A 23,047-nucleotide genomic window follows, 5' to 3' on the forward strand; every position below is an offset into this window, starting at 1 on the left:
ATTCTCCTGAATCATCTACTGACCCTGAAATGTTCTACCAGAGAAGTACATAAAAGGAGAAAAACCTCCCCAAAGCAGAGAACAGACATGTGTAGGCATATGTGTGGTCGCAAACATGGGCCTTCTTTTGTATAACGCCTCATGGGTATGGCCCCTCCAAACTCCACATTCTGACGTATCCATATTAAGTGTCACACGCTGCTTATTTTCCTCCCGAATACAGAACACAAGAACGGAAGAAGACAACCCATTGCCATTCTACGGTCTTAGGAAGACATTTCATCCTTTTTGTGTACTTCCTATTAAGGACCTATGGCCTCAATGAGGGGTATTAAATACATGCCACATCCACTTAAGAAAGCAGTTTTGGCATGTCACTACGCGAGATGGTTAAGAGTCATGAGAACATCAGGTAGGCTGAGCGGCTGAGTGAGGGGCTGCTATCACAGCTTCACCCGGGAGCACAGGCAAGGCGGCACCTGCAGAAGGGGCCCTGGCGGGATTTCTGAGCTACGGAATGAAGTTCGGTGCCTAAGGTACGAGATGAGGTAAACAGAAACTGGTGAGTTACCTTCACAAATAAAATATTTAAGAGGCAGTTCTTTAATAATTCTAATTCCCCAGTGTAAAATGATTAATTTCCACAAACCTATACTGTTGCTAGTGATGTATCCCTTCTCTCTCACGGGGTACCTAATGTGTTCTCTCTCTTTTTTTTTTTTTTTTTTTTTTTTTTTTGCGGTATGCAGGCCTCTCCCGTTGCAGAGCACAGGCTCCGGATGCGCAGGCTCAGCGGCCATGGCTCACGGGCCCAGCCGCTCCGCGGCATGTGGGATCTTCCCGGACCAGAGCACGAACCTGTGTCCCCTGCATCGGCAGGCGGACTCTCAACCACTGCGCCACCAGGGAAGCCCAATGTGTTGTCTTAAAAGCAACAGTTCCTAGGATAATGCCTTATTTTTCTACAGGTGTTGTACAGACTCAAATCCAAGTTCACATAAGCCTATTTTGCTATAATAGATTCGAAGTAGAACGAGTTGCCTCTTCCTAACTCCAGGGCAGAGCCTCATCTCTGGGGCAAACCCCCTGTGAATACCGGTCGGCACCCCGCAGCTGCCAGCCCCCAGTGTCGGGGGACAGGGAGCCCGGGGGCACTAGCACACGGTTCTCTGTGGGCCAGAGGCACAACCTGGTGCCAGGCAGCTCCATCTCAGAGCCGGGGGCTGGAGAGCCAGGAGCCCCTTCCCAGATGCAGGGGGCGTTTCCAGACTCCCCCCACCACCCATTTATACATAAAGCACCCAAGGGTGGTTGCAAAGCTACCCTTTCTCCTTGGGCCAACCACCAGAAAAATCTTAACACCCCTTCCAAAGGACAGAACTTTTGATATTTATTTTTCTCTGGCAATTTCATTCAAATAACCTGTTTTTTAAATGAACTTTTAAACTCAGGTAAACCCAGACCAGATCCATGAGAGGACGTCTGGTAAGACTGCGAGTTTGGGGGCCTGGTGGACCTCCAGCTGGGGCGGCGATGCTCAGCCTTGGCGAGTCTGTGAATTGGTCCCCTCGGCAGGAGCCACGATTACTTTGGACCTTTCCTTCAGGTGGAAGTCTTGTGTAACTATTAAGATAACCCAGTCACCTCAATTACTACTTTTTTAAAAGAAAATAATTGGGATTACTCTAATGAAACGTTTCCAAGTTCAAACTTTATTTTCTTCACTGAATGACTATGGGGGGGGGGGGGCCTCGGGGAAAGAGGCTATTAGGGACCAAATGATTGAACATGTCATTTATCTTATTCCTCATTATTACTACTGGAGAGAAATATTTTCTGAACGTAATACACTGAGCTCCGAACAAAATCAAACGAGACATTGTTTTTGTTCTCCAGTCCTGTTACTCTAAGCATTTAAATTCTAGGGCTTATTATTTAGTGAAGTCGAAAAGGAGGTTGAGAAAGAGCTAATTACTCCTATTAGAAGTCTGAAAATGAAATCAATGTAGGAAACCAATGTTTTTAAACCTACTCACTTCTGTCCTGGAAACAACATTCAACACCATGAATTCTGCGAAAGCAAGTGAGAAAAGACCGAAGCCTGGGACTCAGACTTGCCCTCTGAAGCAAACCCCTGCGCTGGGCTCTCTCCTCTGACAGCGGCCGTCTCCAAATGACGGGAGGTCAGGACAGCGAGTGGGCTGTGGAGACATCGTGCAAAGGCAGACTCCTCCAGCCCCCTCGGGACGAATGTCTCTCGTGGGAAAGTCCAGCCCGTGTCAGGCACTGAGAAACCCAGGAATTCTGAACCAACGGCAAGTTCAATGAAACCCCTACTTGCTGTCAAAACCTTGTTTTAAGAACTTGGTCTTAAGCCTTCTAGAAAAAGAACAGAATAGGTGCTTATCTCAGTAGGAACTGAGGACTCTGTGGACATCAATGCCTCCTCTGGCTTTTACAGGGGACTCTGGTCACCTGTGCATCACGTAAGCCCAGGGTTCCAACTTCTCCCATCAGTTTATTTTGTAGGTTAGTTGATTCTATCAAGACAGAATCACAGGACACTCTAGGCCACTGCTGTAGAAGGTAAACCTACAGACTTCTTTGCTGCAAATCAGATCCTCCTTCCTGGTGGGTAGTTCACGGACGCCTCAGGGCCCACCGGCAGATGCCACTGTCCCTGCTTCAATCAGAGCGCCCCGCTTTCACACACCAGGGCTCTGTGTAAGACTTAATTTAAAATAATAGGGTCTTCTGCTTAATATAAAATAAAAAAGCTTAAACACACTGCCTTAGAACACTCGGATAGAAAACCATGTAACGGCACTGGAAAGGGCGAGTGACTTTTTCCTGAATCTTCAGGGTTCAAGTCTGCCAGCCCTGACACTGCAAATCTTTGCTCCTGGTACCACGTCCGGGCACCTCTTTTAACCCATGGCAGCTGTTTGAAATGCTGATGACAAACTGTCATTTATCGACTGACCGGAGACTGGCCACATGCACCTCCCCAAAGAAAGGGCTCGTTCTGGCTCACCTTATCACTGTCCAGCGTGTTCTGAGACGTCCGGGATGCGATTGAAATCGTATCAGGCTGGCTGCTGCCATCTCCTTGGCTATCCAAATCCTCTCCATCCCTGGAGACACAGAGAAATTCCTGACATTGCTGGATTTGCTTTTCAAGAATGGTAAAGATGGGCTATCAGCCATTGGAGGAAGAACAGATTTGTTTAAAGAGGTGCAAATCGGTCTCTGATTACGGCTGCCACCACGGTATTAATGACGATACATGACTGACTCTTCACTGAGAACAGGTTTTTTGCTGGGCCCTGGGCTGAGAGTCTAACATCTACCACTGCACTTAGTTCTCACAGTAATAAAAATCCAGTTGATAGGGTCACCGCCATTTTAGAAATGAGAAGCAAAAACGTCTAGGTGCTACATAACTTGTCCAAGGTCACATGCACGACTTACACAGGAGCACAGATTAATAACACTTGGGGTGGAAAAGGAAAAGAATTAAGGATTTGCATATAGACTTTCATTTACTTTAAGCTGAAGGAGGCTGTTGTCTTGACAAAGGAATTTCATTACTAAGAATGATGTTATACATAAATTGTATTCTTTAAAAAATTACTCCTCAATACTTCTCAAAAATATTTGAGAAAAATGATTTTTGAAAAATAGTATGTTAACATTGCCTTGTTCCTTTCCTTCAATAAAAGCAAACTTACAAAAAAATCCCCAGGCACTGACCTCCTTCCCTTCTGTCTCGTTGCCGGAGCTGTTTTGGGGATGTGAATGGGCTCCTTCAGGGCGCCTTTCAGGTGAATGGTCCTTTCCTGGATCACTTCCCGGATATGCTTGATCCAGTCCTGCTTGTTTTCTATACTGGAGGCCTTGACAAAGTGTTAGAATCAATCAGGATACAGAAGGGGCCTTTTCCAGAACCTGCACTAACCACACTCAGGTCCCTGCATTCCTGGAATTGCCCGTTTAAAAAATAACTTTTCAGCAGAAAAGCAACCATCTCCTGTGTTTAATTTCCCACCAAATAAATGACCCTAATTTTGAATATTCTGTCATCAAGACCGTTTTTATTCTATAGCATTCATGTTATTCCAGATCTCTGAATATCCTAGTAATCAATCATTCTCCAGCCCTAAGACCTGTTAAGCAGCCCTGGGTAAATACGAAAACACAACCACCCCCAAACCCAAGTGTCTTGAGGCCCTTTAGGCAGACAAGTGGCCAGTGCCCCAGAGCTCGCCACCTCGCCCCCTTGGACTCACGATCAACTGGTGCAGCTGCACCGTTTCCCCAGCTGCGTCCGCTCCCCATATCCCCACTTGCACTCTATGGAGTTGGGGCCTCCCTAATCCTCCTGTTATAAATGAGGACCTGCAGTGTGGACACACCGGAAATGTGCCAAAGGCCACACTGCCAGCAGGTGAAGAGGCCGGGATTCCCGGGGGGTGGACACCTCAGCCCATCCCCCCATCTCTGCCTGTATCCACCTCTGGTTAGACCACTGGGATAAACCAGGGTAGCCTACTGCCAGTTACATATGGTGGATTTCCCTCAACTCCACTGCAACACTGGAGAAAGGTTCTCTGGAAAAGACACATCGTAGATACTCAACAAGCATCGGTGGAATGAACACATATGGCATCACTTTTTCCAGATTTTTTTCTTTCACTGTGCCTCAAAGGAGGTGGTTTTCTTTTTTTTTTTTTTTCCTTTTTTTACATGTTCTGGGCCTTAGTAACAGTTTTTAATTTCCTTACGGAAAACATCAACCTCCTATGATATAAGCATAATTCCCTATGAATGATTAAAACAATTGTCAGTGGGATTATGGATGAGATCACGCAGGGAGGGGAACCCAGCATTTTCTCGTGGTGGACCTTGTTTTTGAAAATACAAGGTCAAAGCCCATGCTGGGGAAGGAAATTAAAATTGAGAACTCTCTTTCTAAACAAAATGTTTTCACTGGAGGGTGTGTCTTCAAAGTTAATGAGAGGCAGTAACAGAGAAATGAGTGAAGGAGAAAAGGAGCCTCCTGTCCCTCTCCCCAGATCTGATGCCGGGAGAGCAGTTAAACCGATTTCTCCTGGGGCAGGAGGCAGCGTGACTAGGGAACAGGGGAATCTGTGCATGAAATCAGCATCTCAGGATGGACAACTGTGAACAACACAGAACTACTGGCATTTAAATGCCTGAGACAAATATTTGGGACGTTAAACAAAGCGAAGTATCTGAGAAAGGACATTTGGCAAAGTTTGGAGATCTGTATGTACCATGTTCAGAAATAAAGAAAATTCTCATAATTTAAGTAGAGCAAACTGATCATTATCTTTATGGAGAGCAATTCTCCTAATTCAACAAGGAAAAAAGGCACCCGTTTTTCAGAGACAGTAAAAGAAAGGTAACCCAGCTAGAGTACTAAGCAAAGGCCCCACGTGGCTAAGAGAAGGGAATAATTTGTTTCATACTCTCAGTAGTCTCAATCTGTTCAAGAAAGGATTTAGAAATAAAATTCTCCTTTCCAGACTGTAAAAGTAAAAACAGGTCACAATTTTGTTCTACAAGTACTAGGCCATCACCATCACCGTCATTACCACCGTTACTGTCACCACCGCCGCCACCACCACTGTCTACACCATCTACACCACTGCCATCTCTACCACTGTCTATACCCTCACCACCACCTATACCATAACCACCATTGCCACTGCTAAAATATCCACCAACTCTATCTCCACCTCCACCTCCACCCTCACCATCTCTACCACCATCGACACCCTCACCATCTCTACCACCATCGACACCCTCACCACCACCTATACCATAACCACCATCACCACTGCTAAGATATCCACCACCTCCACCTCCACCACCAACTACGCCATCACCACCACCACCGCTAAGCAGTGTCTGAAATTAATAAGGACGGCATTTCCTTTAGCCTCTCATTAGAAGTCAGAAAAATATTACCCTCCATTCCCTAGAAAACTTTCATTTGGTAAAGCCTGCAAGGAAATCTGATTCTTCAATTGCATCGTGAGTATTTTATTATGTCCTAAATGAAAGTAGTCCATGTCTGGCTAGAATACCTGGCACTATGTCTCAGATGTACCCTTTGGCATGTGTCACTGCAGCTAATCTGGATAAATACTCATGAGTTGGAAGTTTTAAGGTCTTGAGTATACTTTAAAACTTTATCCCTTAGAAAAGTTCAGCTATCTAATATCGAGCTATCAGTGCAATTTGTATTTTATAGGGCTTTACGCCAGTACTAACGAGAATACACTGGGTTGGTAGTCATATATTCATTGCAAAACAATCCATCATTTCCATGTGAATAAAGACCTTAGGAACACAATGGCTTCCACAGTCAGCGGTCACTAAAGTACAGGCTCTACAAGAGCGCTGTACTGTTAAATAACTCACACTTGCTGGAAATACCGTAGAGAGATTCAAAAAGAATGTAAGGGACAAAATTGCTGACATGCAAGTCCACACACCAGAGGCCCATTAAGCCTTTGGCTCGTCTCCCAATATTCTACAAATCTTCAGCTACATCTGAAGTCGCTTATGGTCTTTCCAGATAGCTCAGGAAGACAGTTCCATCTGCATTTTCTCAAACACAGGAGGAGGGAAGTCCACAAGACACCCTTAGAGCCCTCCAACTTTCCTAGGAGAGGTTAGTATACTCAAAACAGCGTTCAAATTAAATATTCAAAGATATATTCCTCCCTCAAAGACTACACACTCCAAAGCACCCTTAGTGTTTTTAAACACTTTAAATGATAACATTACCAAACCCTACACCTGATCATGACCGCCCCCCCTCCCCGCCACTTTTTTTCTCTGCCTCCAAACTGGAAAGCCAAAGACTCTTAGGACCCCATGAAGACTCCTGGCACGTTCAGCCTTGAAACTGCCAAAGGCCCTCACAGATTCATCAGGTGCCTATTCTCCTTTGGAAACCAGAGGTCAAGTGCACAATGGGAGCTACTGGTCCATATCTCCCTCCTCCTGTACCTCAACTTCTTGCATCTCTTATGCAATCACCCAATTCTTTGCAAGACTGGAAGAATGGAGAAGTTTAGAAAGACCTTTCTCCAAGTGACCTTTTGTAGGCAAGCAAAAATTTAGCTCGAGTAATTTCACCACTAGAATACCAAACTGAATTTATTCTACTGTTCTTTTTGTGGTAATCCCCAATCTCTACAGAACACAAAGGGAACAATAAAAGGACATGAAAACCAATATGGCTCAACAACAGGAAAAAGCACTCACAGACATGGTAACCTTGTCACAAAGCACATTCCCAAGCTTCGGATGGACGTACCTTAAGGACAATTTTATTATCTGAAGTTGGCGTCCTCCCCACCCACAGTGCAAATTTGCAAGGATCTCCTTCAACGTGTTCTGTGACACCCAACTCTGAGGTCTGGATAAAAAGACAATTACATAATTAGGCAACAGTAAAATTCTGGCAGGATATAGAACAGAGACAAAGGAAACCGTTTTTGGTGACCTGTGCTCATGCTAGGTTGTAATGACACGGTTTTGTTTACACTGACACATACTCCTTAGACCTCACTTTAGTTAAAATGAGGAAATTTTGTTCTTAGGCTACACATGATTGGCTTCATCTCTTTCGCTTCCTCTGAGCACCTCCACTGGAAATCCTGATGCAGGTCAACAAGCAAATCCAGAAGAAGAAAACAAAATATCTGGAAAGGTCTATTTCCTATTATCTGGAAAATCAAGAGCTATTTTCAACCTTATAAGCAATAAAATGAGTCTGTCCTAGTTGCAAAAGAGCTGCTACCATGCACCTTCATTGACGAACTAGCTTCACAGGAGAAGCTAAATGATATTTTAAAACGCAGCTCGTTTCCACTGTGTTTATCAATAGCATTAATGTTTACTATTTCGCCAATAATGTTAAGGGGGCTAAGAGACAAACTTTCTCTCTATAATACATGCATTTGCAGGAGATGCAGAACACGGAAGAGTGTAGATGAAGGTCAACGTCTTCATCCTCCCCCGCAATCAGGTTCACCCCAATGCATTCTCTCCTTTCCAGCAAAGGAAGTGGTTCATAATTGTGGCCTCTGAGGGAACCTTAACTTTTAAAAGATAAATTAAGTGAAGATGTATCAGCTTCTAAAACAGACTAGCTTGGTCCCTAGGGACTGATTAAGGCCAGCTAGTGAAATTATTAGACAGCAATGCTTCATGTTTTCTTTCCAGTTACAATATGATCTAAAATGATGTAAGGTGGGCTGTGATCCAAAAGACAATCTCAAACAGGAAACAAGCCAAAGAAAATGGTATGCCTATCGTTAGCCTGAACCTGCAAACCCCAGATTATTATTAAGGTGACTTCTACACTTGGTAGCATTCTATTACTTCGGGAATTTGCTTAATACGTGGACACCATAAAAATGTATAATGTATAAGTTGTCCAAAGTCCAAACATCTACCAATATTTATAAGTGATCTGCCATATCCTGTGAAGAAACCAAATTCTACCCCATTTTCTATTCTCTGATTGTGATTTTTTCCTCCCACTGCCCAGCAATTTTGTGTTGAAAGCCCTCTGAGATATCGCCCACGCAGGGAAGGCGAGGATGACACCCGCCCGAGACTTTTCGGAGCGTCGACCTGTGGTTTATAGATACTCGTGTGGGGCTGCCACCCACAGAAAAGAGCACCAGGTGTGTTTCTCTTGCCCGGAAGTACGCCGGCAAGTTAAAGAATTCAGAGGCATCACTCTATCTACCAAGCGCTCAGGGGAGGCTGTCTCTAGGCAGGTGGGGCTGGGTACCTTTAAAACGATTTCTGCTTATAACATACATTTTCTCTCATAATGGTATTCTGCTGCTGTTTTTCATAAATGTATTTTTAATGAAAAAATCAAACTTCATCATTAAGAGCCCACAGTTAGCCACCCAGTAGGCTGCTTCGATAAATTCCAATGTCGGTGAATGAAATATTAATTATAATGAGATGAGAACTTAATTATAGTCTAACATGACTGACTGATTTATAAAGCTAGTTAAGGCACACAGGAGATAAATAATTTAAGTTCACTTACGAAGTCTTCTTATGCTGCAGTTGGATTCTACGGGATTTAGAAAAAGCAAGTTTCCTAGGTCTAGGGACACTCAAAACTCACAAGCGCCCTCCAGTGGACTCAAGGCTGTCAGAATTTCACTGAAGAAGCTGCTTCAGAGTCACACTTTAGGAGTTTGGAGGTTAAACTGAAGGCCACAAACAGTAATTTTTCTCTGACCACAAGAAGCTGCAACTGTGTCACCTTTAAACTTACAATTCTGAAGGCCTATACTTACAAACAATTTGCTTTTATAAAGGTACTTGCTTCTGCCACTGGAATCTTTCACTTCTTTACTAAACACTAAGGACATTTCAAAAAGGAAGAGGTGCCGTTCTCGACCCTTTCGAATTAAGGTTTTGGGGTCCCACACTTGGAAGGATTCCTGCAGGATGAGTTCTCCCTGAGACTCAATGTTTTCATCAAACCCTAGAACACGAAAAAAAGGAGGCACGGTCAATTTGAAAGAAAATGAAAAATGATGCAGTAGTAGCATCATGGCTACTTAAACATTTGCAAAACGCCCATCCACTCAATCTCTGATTAAGGTTTCCCATCTGGGCCTCTGGCTACCCTTCCTTGGGGGGTTTTCTCTCCTCTGGACACGAAGCTCTTCAAGCCAGTCGGTCGCACTCTGGTCACTGGCTGCCGTTCACTGCGGCTGTCTCTTCCTGAAGTGGCCGACACACAGGCAGGGGCTTCTAGTTACGTGCCAGCCTCCAGGGGCCCCGTCCTCTAGGAGCAGAAGCCCCTCCGTGGCCGCTCAAGCCAGCACTACACTTCCCATCCCCCCGTGCGGCCAGGAGCAGTCACAAGCACGCTCACCTACGCCCGGGCCACGCAGGGAGACTCGGGCACAACTTCTGGTTTCTGCCCTTCGAGCTGTCCCCTCCCCGCTCTTTCCCCACATCCTGCTAGATGGAAGGCTAACGTGGCCTTGACACACCCTGCAGCTGGCCAACCAGCAAAACATCCAAGGAGTGGAGAGAGACCAGCTGGACAGAGCCTGAGTCCCCGGTGACGCCCTGAGGGCTGCCCAACAGCTCGGGATTTTACATCAGAGGGGGAAAAGGTGCTCTGGCTTGGCCTCTGAGGTGGGGGGGGGGGGGGGCGGGGTCTCTGTAACTAACAAACAGCAGCACCTCTGCCCTAACTGGGAAACTGTTCAATGGGACCAATGGTGACCACACAGGCTGGCCAAAGCATTTGGGGCAGGATTACTTCTTAAAATAACTCTGCGTAACCTGATAATGAGAGTTGAGCTGAAACACAGAAATAGCTTTCTTAAACAGAAGCATTCATGGAAACTATACTGGCGTTGACCATTTTTAGGCGTATTTATCTGACTCTCTTTTTGCCACGTTCCACGCACTGTTTGGCTGCACGGGCAGGGATGTGGAACCTGCTTGGTTCAAGGCTCTGACAAGTGATGCCAGAGATGGGGAAGATTCGAGCGCTGTTAGGGATTTTACAATCTTGGGGGATGGATCTACCTATCCTTCCACCTGTCCTTCTAACACAGAGACCAGGTAGCTGAAGGCAAGTGACACAAGGTGCTCCCAGGGTTCAGAGTGTGGAGCGGCTGCTCTCCAGTGAGGGGACAAGGACAGGCTTGTGATGAGGTCGAAGCATGTCATGTACTCCTTAAGGGAAGCAACGAGACCAATTATTGCAAAAAGAAGGCACCTGCACCTGCACTGATGACTCCTAACTAAACACAGAGGCACAAGAACGCGGGGGGGTGGGGGGGGTGGGGGTGGACAGGTGGCGTCAGCAGGAGGCGGGAGGACGTACCTTCCAGCATGCTCAGGTGCATGGCGTCGTTGGCCCGTTTTGGCACACTGAGCATCACCTCCAAGCCGTCCTTAATCTCCCCCTTCCCCTCCTCGCAGCACGTGAGCAGCTCCTGTGGGAAACCGACACCGTGAACGAGCCCAGGAGAGCAACATGCTCCGCTACGGAGGTCTTTGCAGAAATGAAAGAGTTTGTGAAAATCCATGACTTGCAAGATAAAAACAAACTGTGGTCAATTGGGCAGAGATTCGCACAGAGAGCGAATGATAAAACTGAACTGCCTCTTAATCCAATGGATGCAAGGGTGTGTCCTGCTCAAATCAGGACGTTTCTTCAGTTCAGAGGAAACCAGACACAGTCAGAGATTAAAACGAAGTTAGTGTCCACGTCAACTACCGAGCCTCAAAAATGACAAATGAAATATTTAAGCAGTGTAGCAAAGCACAGTCGGCTAGTGGTTACATCCGAAGGTCAAGCCAGAGTCCAGTTAGTACTGCTCTGCTTGCACAGGATCCCAGCATGACTCTGAGCCCTCTGGCACCGTGAACACGACGTCCCCTCGGCCCTGGAGCTGCCCTGTCTCACAGCGGGAACAGCATGGCTGCAGTTACCTACAGGGAAACGCTTCCTCTCTGTGCTGGGACATTCAGAAAGCTCTAATGATTGCAGCACGCCTCCCCGGGCATAATTACATTTCAGATCTGTGTAGGGGAACACCTGTCATTAGAGGAGTGACAGCAGGACAACAGATTCACATTCTGGCGGGCTCCAAGATATTTTCTCACCAGCGCATCTATGATTTTTATCAGGCAGTGACAGTAACAACAGCTTTCTGTGTCCTGGGACTCAACAAGAGGGACGTGGCCCTGCAGTCATACCCTGGATGGTTTCGGGCAATGCAGCTGCCTGACAGGCCCCTCTTCTCATGGCCAGATGGTGTGCACCTATTATTCTGAGCAGCTTGGCAAAAAGCGCTTTAAAACTGCAATGCACTGAGACTAACATCACTGTCAGAAAACGCTCCTCGCTGGGGAGCTCAGCATGGCTCATGACTGCTCTCTTGAAGAACCCCTGGGCAGAATAAAGTCAGGTTTATAAACTGAAGCAGGTTTATAAATTGAAGGTTTATAAAATGACTACATGTGAGGTCACCGAGGAAGAGATCTTTACTAGAACCACGTGCTAAAAGCAAAACCCATCAATCCTGAGGACACTAAGAGGTAAATTGCCTCTGCAGAATTAGAAAGCAAAGGGCAAACGTGAATACAAACAACTTAGCCTCCTGACTTGTATTTCATGTTTATAGCAACCACGTATTTCTGCCATGGTGGTCATAAAATCACTTAATGCGGTTCTGACAGGGAAGTGCAGGAGAGCTCTTCCAATGTAAGAATGCCATAATGGTACCCCTTCACCAAAGAATGTAGGCACTTTTTACTGTTTCTAGATTTTTTTGTATGAACAAAAAGGGTAAAAATAAGGGTTTCAGGCATTCATAACTTCATCTTCTGTATTTCTTTTATATCTAGAAAAATTACATGATCATCTCCTATTGCTGTGTTAGGACCGAACTGGGGACTTAGTTGGGTTCATGCAATGTTCTTACTGGGATGAACGGATGTGGGTACGTTCTAATGTTTAATAACATTCACCAGCCAAGGAAACGGTGGGGTAAACACCATGAGATAGAGTTTGTAAATTATTTTTCTTGTAGTCAAGAAAATGTGCGTCAGTTATATATAATGAATTCTGTAACAACTCTTATCACAAATTCTAAGTTTTCTTCACCATTCTATCGTCAGAACTAATCATTATTTGATTTTTACAAGTGTGATTTTAACTATAATCACTCATAACCAAGAAACAGCAGGGGTCAGTCTGATACAAGTCATACTGGGAACAATGGTACTAAGTCATCCAGGATTGACCATTTTTCCTTCCCTTCTCATTTTATGTCAGGGACTAGGGTCAGTCAACAAAGTTCAGGTGCATAATCAAGAAATATACTATTATTTACCAGATGCACTGACAGATGGGTCGGGGCAATAAATGGCAATGAGTTGTAAAATAACATTAATTTGCTAGGTGTTATTTCAAAAACTCAGGGTACTTTACATACATAAAACAATGTCAAAAGGATAATGCACAGTGCATAAAATTTTTCAGGCTGAAGAGGCTTCATACATACTTTTAAAAGGAGCTGATACTTCGTTATTCGCTGAACAGGTTTAATAAGGTAGGAAGAGATGGAATTGGCTAATCCGTGCCGCTGTTGTATCTCCTGAATTTAAAAAAAGCACACACACACACACACACCACTGTGTAAGTCAGATAACAGGAACTAAAAATTTACATTCATTTACCCCCACGATGAATACACACAAACCACTTTTTCTAAAGTAGGAATCACTATTGCTTCTTTTAATAAGGTCAACGTAAAAATAACAAATCTCGGCCATCACTTTGAATACTAAAGACACAGTGTTTCCCCTGTATTACAGGCCTCCACGTGCAGAGGTCAAGCAGGGAAGCCAACCACCCCTGGTGCCATCATCACTGCGCCTGCCCGGCAGTCAGACTCTCCCACTGCAGCTCCTGAAGCTTCGGCCACGTGCGCACCCTCGTCACAGGCCACATCGCAACCCTCCCTACTGGAGGCTTCCTTCGTCCTCGCTATAAGGAAGTCCTTTCTCCTGCTTGCTCTGATTTTCACACCAACCTACTGTATTTGCAGTATCTTAGCTCTTGGCATCCTCCTTAGGGCATGGGGTTTTTTTTAATGACTTTTGATTCCAAACAGCACATGTGCCATACGGTCAATAAGGCCTTCAATAATCCTAATTGCATAGAGCCACAGTGCTGGGCTCCACATAATGGCAAAGACCCAGGGCCGTGTGAAATATCGGAAAGAAAAGGCCTCACTGGGCTGGGAGCAGGGCTTCATATTCACCCAGGCAGTGATGTGTAACTACTGGCCATGAGAATGGCCACTAAGATAGGGGCATCTACAGGCAGGGCTCCATCTCAAAAGACAGGAGCTGAAATGTATCCTAATTTCCCAGACTTTCGGCAAAGAGCAGATGATCACACTCGGCCATGTACAAACATAAAGACGGAAACAAGTCTAATACCCTCGTGGCCTCATGCACCAAATTATACGTAAAATTCGAAAGTACCTTATCTTTTAATCAAAATTTATTTGGCACACATTTGACTCTGTTCTGGAAACCCCCAAATCACTCTATATATTATATCATGAGGCTCCACCACCTTTCGTACTAAATAACCTCCCCGCAACACGGTCCCAAAAAAGACGAACTATGTTCACACCAATGAGAACATAATTAATGAACCTCCCGACGGTCTGAGCTGTTAGAGAGCTACGTGTACAACTGTACTGACAGGCCACTTCTGGAAGTCAATAACATCATGAAATTGAAATGGGAACAATAAATGATCAAAAAAGATTCAAAGTTACTTGTTTATAGAGGGGGAAAGAAGCTTAATAGTTAATACTCATACTTTTTACATGATATTACATGTAAAAAATTAATGACTATATATAAATTGTAAGTAATGACATATACACACATGTATATATTAAAATCTGAATTTTTTACAGATATACAGCTTGCAGTATTTGAGAAGCATCTTTTAAAAACAGAATATAAGAATATCCCATTATAAGATCAGCTCGGTGCTTTGTGACCGCCTGGAGGGGTGGGATAGGGAGGGTGGGAGGGAGGGAGATGCAAGAGGGAAGAGATATGGGAACGTATGTATATGTATAACTGATTCACTTTGTTATAAAGCATAAACTAACACACCATTGTAAAGCAATTATACCCCAGTAAAGTGTGGAAAAAAAAAAAGAATATCCCATTATAAATGTGATAGATAAAAATGGTATCATGCCATCCATTAGGTGAAAGTTATGAGTCATGCTGCATTTTATGTACACGAAATGCAACTTAGAAAATATCACAGCTTCTTTAGTGATCTATTACTTACATCAAAGTAGGATCCCGCATGCTCTAATATCAGCTGAGTAGAATCAGGCTTATTTTTGCAATATGTGACATACATCTGAAACTTGTCTGCCTATATAAACAAAAAGAAAATTAGACTATCTCTTTCAAATGACAATAAATCAAATTATGATATACTTTTATGTAGAAAAGAAGCTGTGTATATAAATGAAATTCAAGTCCCCAATTTAAGAAACCCTACTTTATAAAGAAAGCTATTAAAATAAGAAACACATCCTGCTAATAGGACACACGTCCTCCCCTGGCCTGGAGAGTCAGGGCTGGATGCCGGCCCCTCTTCCCATGATGCTATATGCAAACGTGAGTGTCACACTTAGAGAGCAGGGCCTGATCACCAGGTCACTTGCCTCCTTCCCTCCCTCCCGACCGGACAATCCTCCCAGGCAGGGCTGGGCACTCACGATTACCCGTGAATCCCCAGGGCCATGAAGAGAACTCAACGTTCTACCTCAAACCATCACTACTGTCAATAAAAAGTTTATTCCACATTAATAACTAGCTGTAGAATGTAATTCTTTGAGGTAAAGTCTATTTCTCTCTCTGTAGACACCAGGAGAAAATGGCAACACTTGAGAAATGAACAGTATTCCTTCCAACTTCCCTCAAAGCAACTGTGACAGAACAAGCAGCTGAGGTCTCATTACCCAGGTTACAAAGCAATGTCCAACGTCCTCTGGCAACTGTTCATATTTTTCCAGCTCTTTGAGGAATATGCTGCAGAGACAGAAAACGATACTAAATGATTACGGTGTTTTAAAACATTTTACTAGTGAGATACGCCGGGAATTAGACCAAGCATACCGTGGATTCAGACAATGTCTGAACTTCATCATTTTAATTAAATGCAGTGAAAACTGTAACTTCTAGACTTTAATTTAACAAAATGTAGAGCAAGTGCTCTGAACTAGGGTAAGTTATCGCGGCTTTCAAAGAGTTCACCAGTTTAGCCTTTGAACACTTTCAACAGTAGCTTACTTCTGGGAAAGTGGTACGTTTACTAGCTAAGGACATAAGTTAGGGAGGTAAACACTCAACCTAGAGAACCCGTTTAGATTCTAGCATCTTTGCTGGGGTGGGGGGCAGGGAAGCGGGGAAGACACCGCCAGCTCTGGCCCAGCATCATCTTTCCACAGGCTATTTGGGCTGCACAGGCTCCACCTAGAGGAGCTTCTGCTGCCTTTTTTTTTGATCTTGAAAATAAAACCATGTTCCTCCTATGGCCTGTGGAAAGGGCACTTTATTCTGGTCACACTACACATCTGTTCAGTCCTCAGTGCCTTCCTCCTTCTTATTAGAAAAGACCAAACGCCAGCCAGCAGCCCCACAGAGGGCGGTTCTTTCTTTAACCTTAAGAAGTTAACTGATGCAGCAGCTGATGACAAAGGCTTGAGAGAAGTTAGGGTCCCTACAAAACCAGCTTTCAGTTTTCCTAATCTCATTTCTATAAAAAGTAAACACAAAGTTGAGTCTCTGCTAAAACTGTCTCTAGAATGTCTGTGCTTGTGAAGCAAGTCTGGCAGGCTTCCTCCAAATTTCAGCAAAATCACTGGAATCTATGCTTATTTATTGGAAACTTTCATTTGTCATGAAACTTCGGCACAGATTTCCAGAGTGGCTAATGAGGTCCCCAAAGATAAAGCCACTCACTTATTGTGAAACTCATAGATTTCCTGCATGTTCCCGAAGATAACGAGCTCTTTGTTCACAATCCCGGGCGGGATCTCCTCCACACCACTGGTCATTTCCCACAGGTAGGTCTGGCCGGGAGGGAAACAGAGAGGGTTAGATGAAAACCCACACCTCACCTTCAAGAAACAGGTACTCCTGACCTCTGTGAATACGTACCCAGGGTTAATGTATAACTGAAAATATATCTTAACGATACAACCTTTTGCAAAAAAAAACACGAGGAACTATTTTTTTAAAATCTCAGTTGTTATTAATACTTGAGAACAGTTTCCATACTTTTCAGCTCTAAATGTTTTCCCAGCTTCAAATTTTGGGATAAACCTACTCCACAAGGTACGGCAAAGCTTCGTTAAACTACTGAGCGTCAGCTGCCAGTCATAATCGGTAGGCACAGTTCTCTGAAGCTGCTGTAAAATTCTACACAGAGAGAACGTCAGCCAGGCCATCATGTGGTAAACGGAATGAGAGGATTAGTGCTGCGTCATCTCTGTAATGAGCAACAACACGCCTAGAACTTCACAGAAGTGCAGCAACGTGCACAGAAGGCTGCTCCGTGCGCACTTCAAATCTCCAAAATAACAGCAAAACGTGATTATTTTAAGAACTGCCAACAGGTAAGAATCAACAGCGACACTATACTCCATCTCAACAAATAAGCAGAAAAACTTACTTACATCCATACACTCCCGGAGGTCTCTTACATAAGCCTTTTCAGTTTGAATCAGCTCAGCCATTATGAACCTTAGAGCAGAGGAAAAGACAGCAACTAGTTTAGTTCACAGTCAGGATACATGCTTATGTTAACTATTTACTTTTAGGGTCTATGAAATAATAAGGTGGTTGAAAAAGCACTAGTCAGTGATATGTTCTGGAGAATTAAGGCAAGAATAGAAGAACTAACAGTATCCAGTCACCAATTCAAAGGAAAAAACATTCTGGAAAAAATTTTGTTAAGGTACCTACTGGTCATGGTTTCTCAACTTGGCAGTACTGACGTTTGGGGCTGGAGGATGCTTTGCTGTGGGACTGTCCTGTGCCTTATAAAACGTTTCGCAGCATCCCTGGTTCCGCCCACTAGATGCCAGGAGCCCTCCCCGCTCCCCACTGGGTGACAACCAAAAATGTCTCCACGTATTGCCAAATGTCCGTCCGGGGGGACAAAGCTGGCCCCGACTGAGAGCCACTGGTTTAGGGCAATCTTTTGTCTTTATAAATATTTAGTACAGTTTACTAATTAGCAACTTCCAAAGAGCTGCACTTGTGTTATTAATTTCTTCTCCTTAGTATTAGTACTCATGACCTATTGATGACAAACGACACTAAAACAACTCGTCAACCACATATGAAATGGGGGCACATGAACAAAACAACAAGATACTGTCTCTGCATCAGGGGACAGTGGACACAGTGGCATTTTTGCTGTAAAAACTAAGCACATTCAGAGCAATGAAAAGTATGAACACTGCTTGATTTCAAAGCACACACAGAAGTAAGCATCTTTGTCCAAGTGACATTTTCTTCACTTTTTCAGTGAATCCTGGCAGGTTCTTAAAGACAAGCTTACTCTTTCCTGCGGGCAGATTTCCGTTTTTCTTCATTAAGCTCATGAGCGGCATCGCGGAGTTTCACCTCTGACCCGGGGATACTGGCCGGAATGATGTCTAGCTGAAGACTTTTACTCTGTGGAATAAGGGAGTCAACGAACTTCAGTTAATTAAATCGACAAACAGTACGAAGAAGAAGACAGTCATTTATTCAATTTGCACAAAGCAATTTACCGATTTGTTGGAATCTGAAGAAATCCCCAGGGCTTTCTCCAAAGAGGTCCTGTACTTCTCCATCCGCAGAGAGAAATCTCTGTACCTCTTATCCACTGCAGTGACACATTTTTTTATCTCTGCCGCATGGGCATGCCCCTTTTCACAAAAGCCATCAGCCAGCTGTATCAATAGCTTCACTCTCTCTTTGGTTTGCTGCAAAAAAAACAACAGGAAAGTATTGTGAAGCAAATGAACCCAACTGCCAGAAACCAGAAACACGGTGGCAACGTGCCTACAACTCTGAGCTCTGAACAGGAAAATAACTGCTGGTGACAGAAGCTCAGACTGAAACCCTAAGTCCACCCAATTCATCCCCCCGATCCTAGACTGGCTCCGTTTCCTCAGCTCTTCTGCAATGAATGGCATTTTTATGACCTCGAGGAAGAAGTCTGGACTGTCTTTGGACGGTGCCTTCACCTGGTAGATGGTCAGTCCCTCTGCAAAATGAACAAGTGATGCTCACTCAGGACGGCCTCTACATTCCACGACTCTCCTCCTGTGAAGGCCATAGGTAGTGCTTACGGACACCTCCCGCCTTACGCTTGTTTATTCTGTGTCCCCAGTTAGACCGAAAGCCCTTTTAGGGCAGCAGCCGTCTGAGATTTTCGTTCTCCTGGAGCCTATGTGGCTAAGCCCCCGCCGCCCCCCCCCCCCCACCCCACAGATGCTCAACCAAATCCCTGAAGCCACAGCATCACAGCACGCGCTCGTTTCTTCTTTAATTCTCAGCAGACCCGGAGGAAAAGCCACGACTAGGGAAGCTGCCTTCATAGAGGTATTTTAAACTTAGTCCCTGTTTTAAAACTCTCTCTCAGAAATACACTTATTTCATTTTATATGCACATAGAAAGATCTTTAAGTATGACTTTCCTACTTTTATAGCTACGGATAACCATAAAACACTGGTCTGATGGATGGATGGATAGATACATACATACATACGGCAGTGATTTCAGTCAAATCCGATTCTTCAACAGATTTTTCGTCACATCCGTTTATTTCACTTATCATTTCACTCATTTTGCCTTATTACTTGTATCATTTGTTGCTACCGTTTCATTTAGTCCTTGGGCTTCCTTCAACCTTCCCACTGGCACTTCATACAAGTACAGTTACTCTGCTGCTATGGAACCTGCTTTCCTCGCTTAGGCTTTAACTAGAAAATCTTTATGACCAACACTCAGGAAATTGACTTTAAAAATCCCCCAAAGGAAGGAGGTCAGGGTTCAAAACCTGGATAAACTATCTTACTTTGTACAATAAAAGTTTTGAGCAGAGTTCACTAGGCAGCCTGCAGAGCCAGCTGTGAACATCCTCAGACTCTACACGAACGCCCCCCAGGCTCCTCCACAGGGTCCAGCTTGCCCACCATCCCTCCAGGCTTGCTGGCCTCCATCTCTGTGTACCAGTGCCCCTTCCGCCCGAAATGCTGTTCCCCTGGACGTCTCCATGGTTCCTTCACGCTTTGCTCGAATAAAGGCCACTTCTCACCGGCCTCCCTAACCCTCACGACTGCCACGCGCCTCCCTCACCCTGTCTGCTCTGCTCCGCCCCACAGCACGCCTCACCCTCCCAAGAGGTGTAATTCACTTGCTAAGATCACTGCCTGTCTCTCTCCTGGTTAGAATGCAACTGCCAGCAGCCAGGGACATTTGCTTCCTCTGCTCACTAGTATCTCACACACCTTCTACGTGTCTGGCACATGGTGGCCATCTACCAAATATTTATTGAGATAATAAATTAACATTAGGTCCTTTATGCAAGTGTGTATACACCTGCAACTTCAATGGGAGTGGTAGTTACTTTTAACTGGCATGAATACATACTTTACAAAAAAAACTACAGGAAAACAGAACTCCAGAGACATTAATACCTCTGTGGAAAAAACTGCTATTGCAAATTGTATAAAAGCTGTTTATTGGAGAAAGTCAGCCAAACAAAACACTCTGAAAGTTTTTAGGGCCTTCATCTTGCATGGAAATGAACTCAAGTAGAGTGAGCTAAAAGGAAAATATCTGTCAAACAAACCTTCTGATTTGTGATCAGCATGATACCTTTCTGGTTAAGAGAAGCCCAATTATGTATCAAGGAAGTAAGAAATCAAAGCTTCAGACTTGGAAACATAAATTCCAAAAGGGATTTAAGTTAGAAACATTATTAAATTTTAATATCAAAGACAATTGACATGGCTGATACAGGATTTTTAAAAAATCAGGTTGACTAAAGAAGGTTTTGCTGTTTACCAAGACATTAATCTTCTGAAAAGCACAGGGAAGTTGGGTTTTAGCACCATTTAAGCATTTCTTTTCCACTGCCATGAATGACATCAGTGGAGGGCACTGCAAACAGCCGACCCTTGAACAACTCAGGGGTTGGGGTGCTGACCCCTGCACCTCACTTCTCACCCCGCCCCCATGAAGTCCACAACCAAGGCTTCAGTAGGACCAGACAGTACTATAGTACGTATTTGTTGACAAAAATCTGAGTATAAGTGGACCCACACAGCTCATCCCCGTGTTGTCCAAGGACCCCTTAATCTTTAAGGAGTTAAGAAAGTTATTTCATGGTTTAAGCAGTGGGGACATAGAAGTGAAGATAAAAAAGAAAATGCATCTTACCTACATTAAAACAGAAAACAAAAGCCACCAAGAAACTAAAGGAAGATTTTCATATATGTCAAAAACACATCACAAAACAGACCTAGTTGCAAGCATGTGACGCCAACAGGCTGAGTCTATGAAATTAGATACAGAACAAAAGGTTTCCTATAGGCAAAGCCTGGTAGATCTATAAATCTTCCATTTGCAAACTTCATTTAAACAAAAATGCTCGTCAGATAGTCAAAGGCTTCTTGAGGAGACCTGCCGAAGCCTATCAAAGATGGCAACCCTCCCCTCCCCCGTGGCTTTTTCTCTTATTATTTAACATGTATGTATATATATTTACTCATTTATCATGTTATTGCTCGTTTCTCTAACTAGAACGTGCAATCCATGAGCTCTGCACCAATGAGTGGTTCCTGGTATATTGTAGAGGCCAATAAATAATTGTTGAGTGAATGAATGGTGTGATCAAAATTAAGTAGGATGAACCTGCTAATCCACGAACATTTTATAACAGTGTATTTTTATTTTAACTGGTATTTTTATTTATTTTTTATTTTTTAATTTTTTTTTTGCGGTACGCGGGCCTCTCACTGAGTGGCCTCTCCTGTTGCAGAGCACAGGCTCCGGACGCGCAGGCTCAGCAGCCATGGCTCACGGACCCAGCCGCTCCGAGGCATGTGGGATCTTCCCGGACCGGGGCACAAACCCGTGTCCCCTGCACCGGCAGGCGGACTCTCAACCACTGCGCCACCAGGGAAGCCCCTCAACTGGTATTTTTAAAATGCATTCACAGAATTCAAAATTCAAAAGGTACAAAAGGACACAAAGTGAAAAGCCTTCTCACTCCACATTCACCTGTTACCTGTATCAGCTTCTTGTGTACCACCCCGGAGATGTTTTATTATATACAAGCAAGTGCGTGTATGTATACGTGTATTTCTCGCCCTTCCCTTTTTTGCATAAATGCCTATGATAAGTACTGCGCGGCACCCAGCATTTTCAGTTAACAACTCTCGCTTATCCTTCACTATCAGGACACAGCTGCCTCCTTGTTTGTATAAGAGATTGTTATGAAAGCAGATTTTTATTTTTGAAGAGTACAAATATAATCTGAACAACCTCATCTTTAGGCATAATCAAGGGACTGGAGAAAAATAAAGGCAGACCGAACGTTGAAGTCCACATGCTCACGAGAGCTTTACTCATCGTATTCTCAGGTAATCAGACACCCAGAAAGGATGCATATTCAATGGTCTCAGACACTTTCTAGCAAAGTAAGGCACTTGGCATGGGTGACAAAGTTGTGAAGGTCTTAGTAAGCCAGTGGGTTTCAAACTTGAGTGTGCATAAAAACCACCTGGTGAGCTTGTTAGAAATGCTCCTTTTCAAGCCTTGCTCCCAGGGAGTCCAAGTCAGTACGTGCCTGGTGAGGACAGAAATCTGCTTTGAAGGAAACACCCATGGGCTGGATGCCGGTGGTGCTTAAAAGCATTCTGAGAAATTACTGCCTTGAGTTGCAAAGGAATCAAGCTGAGTCTTAATCAGAGAGTGAGGAGAGGTTTCATTTCCATGAACCCTAAAAATGTTACAATACTAATTATGTAACTACTGAACTGGGAGGTGTCATGTCAGAACGGAGGATCTTCTACCTAACAAGAGAAAAAATGACTTCTTAGAAGACGCTGAGACAGAGGGACAGAAGGCTGGCAAGAGCATCATTTCAACACGAAAAACTGAACGATGTCGCCAAGCACCAGGGCAGGCGCCTTCTGATTAAAAGAAAAGGAGCCAGAAACCAAGGAAAAAATGCTAAGAAAAAAACCTGAGAGGTGCTCTTTTCAAAACCCATCAGTTCCTCTTGGCAAAACTAATTCAGTATACCCGACAAAAGAAACAGCTCTATTTGGGAAATAGAAAAATCAGATGTCACCTATGATTTTAGACGCTGATTTTTTAAAT

The 23,047-nt window shown here is 44.1% G+C and overlaps 1 protein-coding gene across 6 annotated transcripts in view; it reads right to left on the bottom strand.

Moving 5' to 3' along the window:
* The window catches only part of TRIO (trio Rho guanine nucleotide exchange factor), a 374,356-nt gene that overhangs the window by 88,613 nt on the left and 262,696 nt on the right, over positions 1 to 23,047 (bottom strand). For all 6 annotated transcript variants that reach the window (XM_032626733.1, XM_032626732.1, XM_032626734.1 and 3 more), the window contains 12 exons: positions 18,441 to 18,635; positions 18,227 to 18,342; positions 17,337 to 17,403; positions 16,621 to 16,730; positions 15,618 to 15,687; positions 14,936 to 15,025; positions 13,113 to 13,205; positions 10,925 to 11,036; positions 9,369 to 9,559; positions 7,355 to 7,456; positions 3,754 to 3,896; positions 3,035 to 3,134 (listed from right to left, as the gene is read on the bottom strand). In XM_032626733.1, coding sequence (XP_032482624.1) covers positions 3,035 to 3,134; positions 3,754 to 3,896; positions 7,355 to 7,456; positions 9,369 to 9,559; positions 10,925 to 11,036; positions 13,113 to 13,205; positions 14,936 to 15,025; positions 15,618 to 15,687; positions 16,621 to 16,730; positions 17,337 to 17,403; positions 18,227 to 18,342; positions 18,441 to 18,635 — 1,389 coding nt within the window. The remainder of the gene's footprint in view (positions 1 to 3,034; positions 3,135 to 3,753; positions 3,897 to 7,354; positions 7,457 to 9,368; positions 9,560 to 10,924; positions 11,037 to 13,112; positions 13,206 to 14,935; positions 15,026 to 15,617; positions 15,688 to 16,620; positions 16,731 to 17,336; positions 17,404 to 18,226; positions 18,343 to 18,440; positions 18,636 to 23,047) is intronic.

Source organism: Phocoena sinus, chromosome 3, assembly GCF_008692025.1.
Source record: "Phocoena sinus isolate mPhoSin1 chromosome 3, mPhoSin1.pri, whole genome shotgun sequence".
NCBI classification, from domain to species: Eukaryota; Metazoa; Chordata; class Mammalia; order Artiodactyla; family Phocoenidae; genus Phocoena; species Phocoena sinus.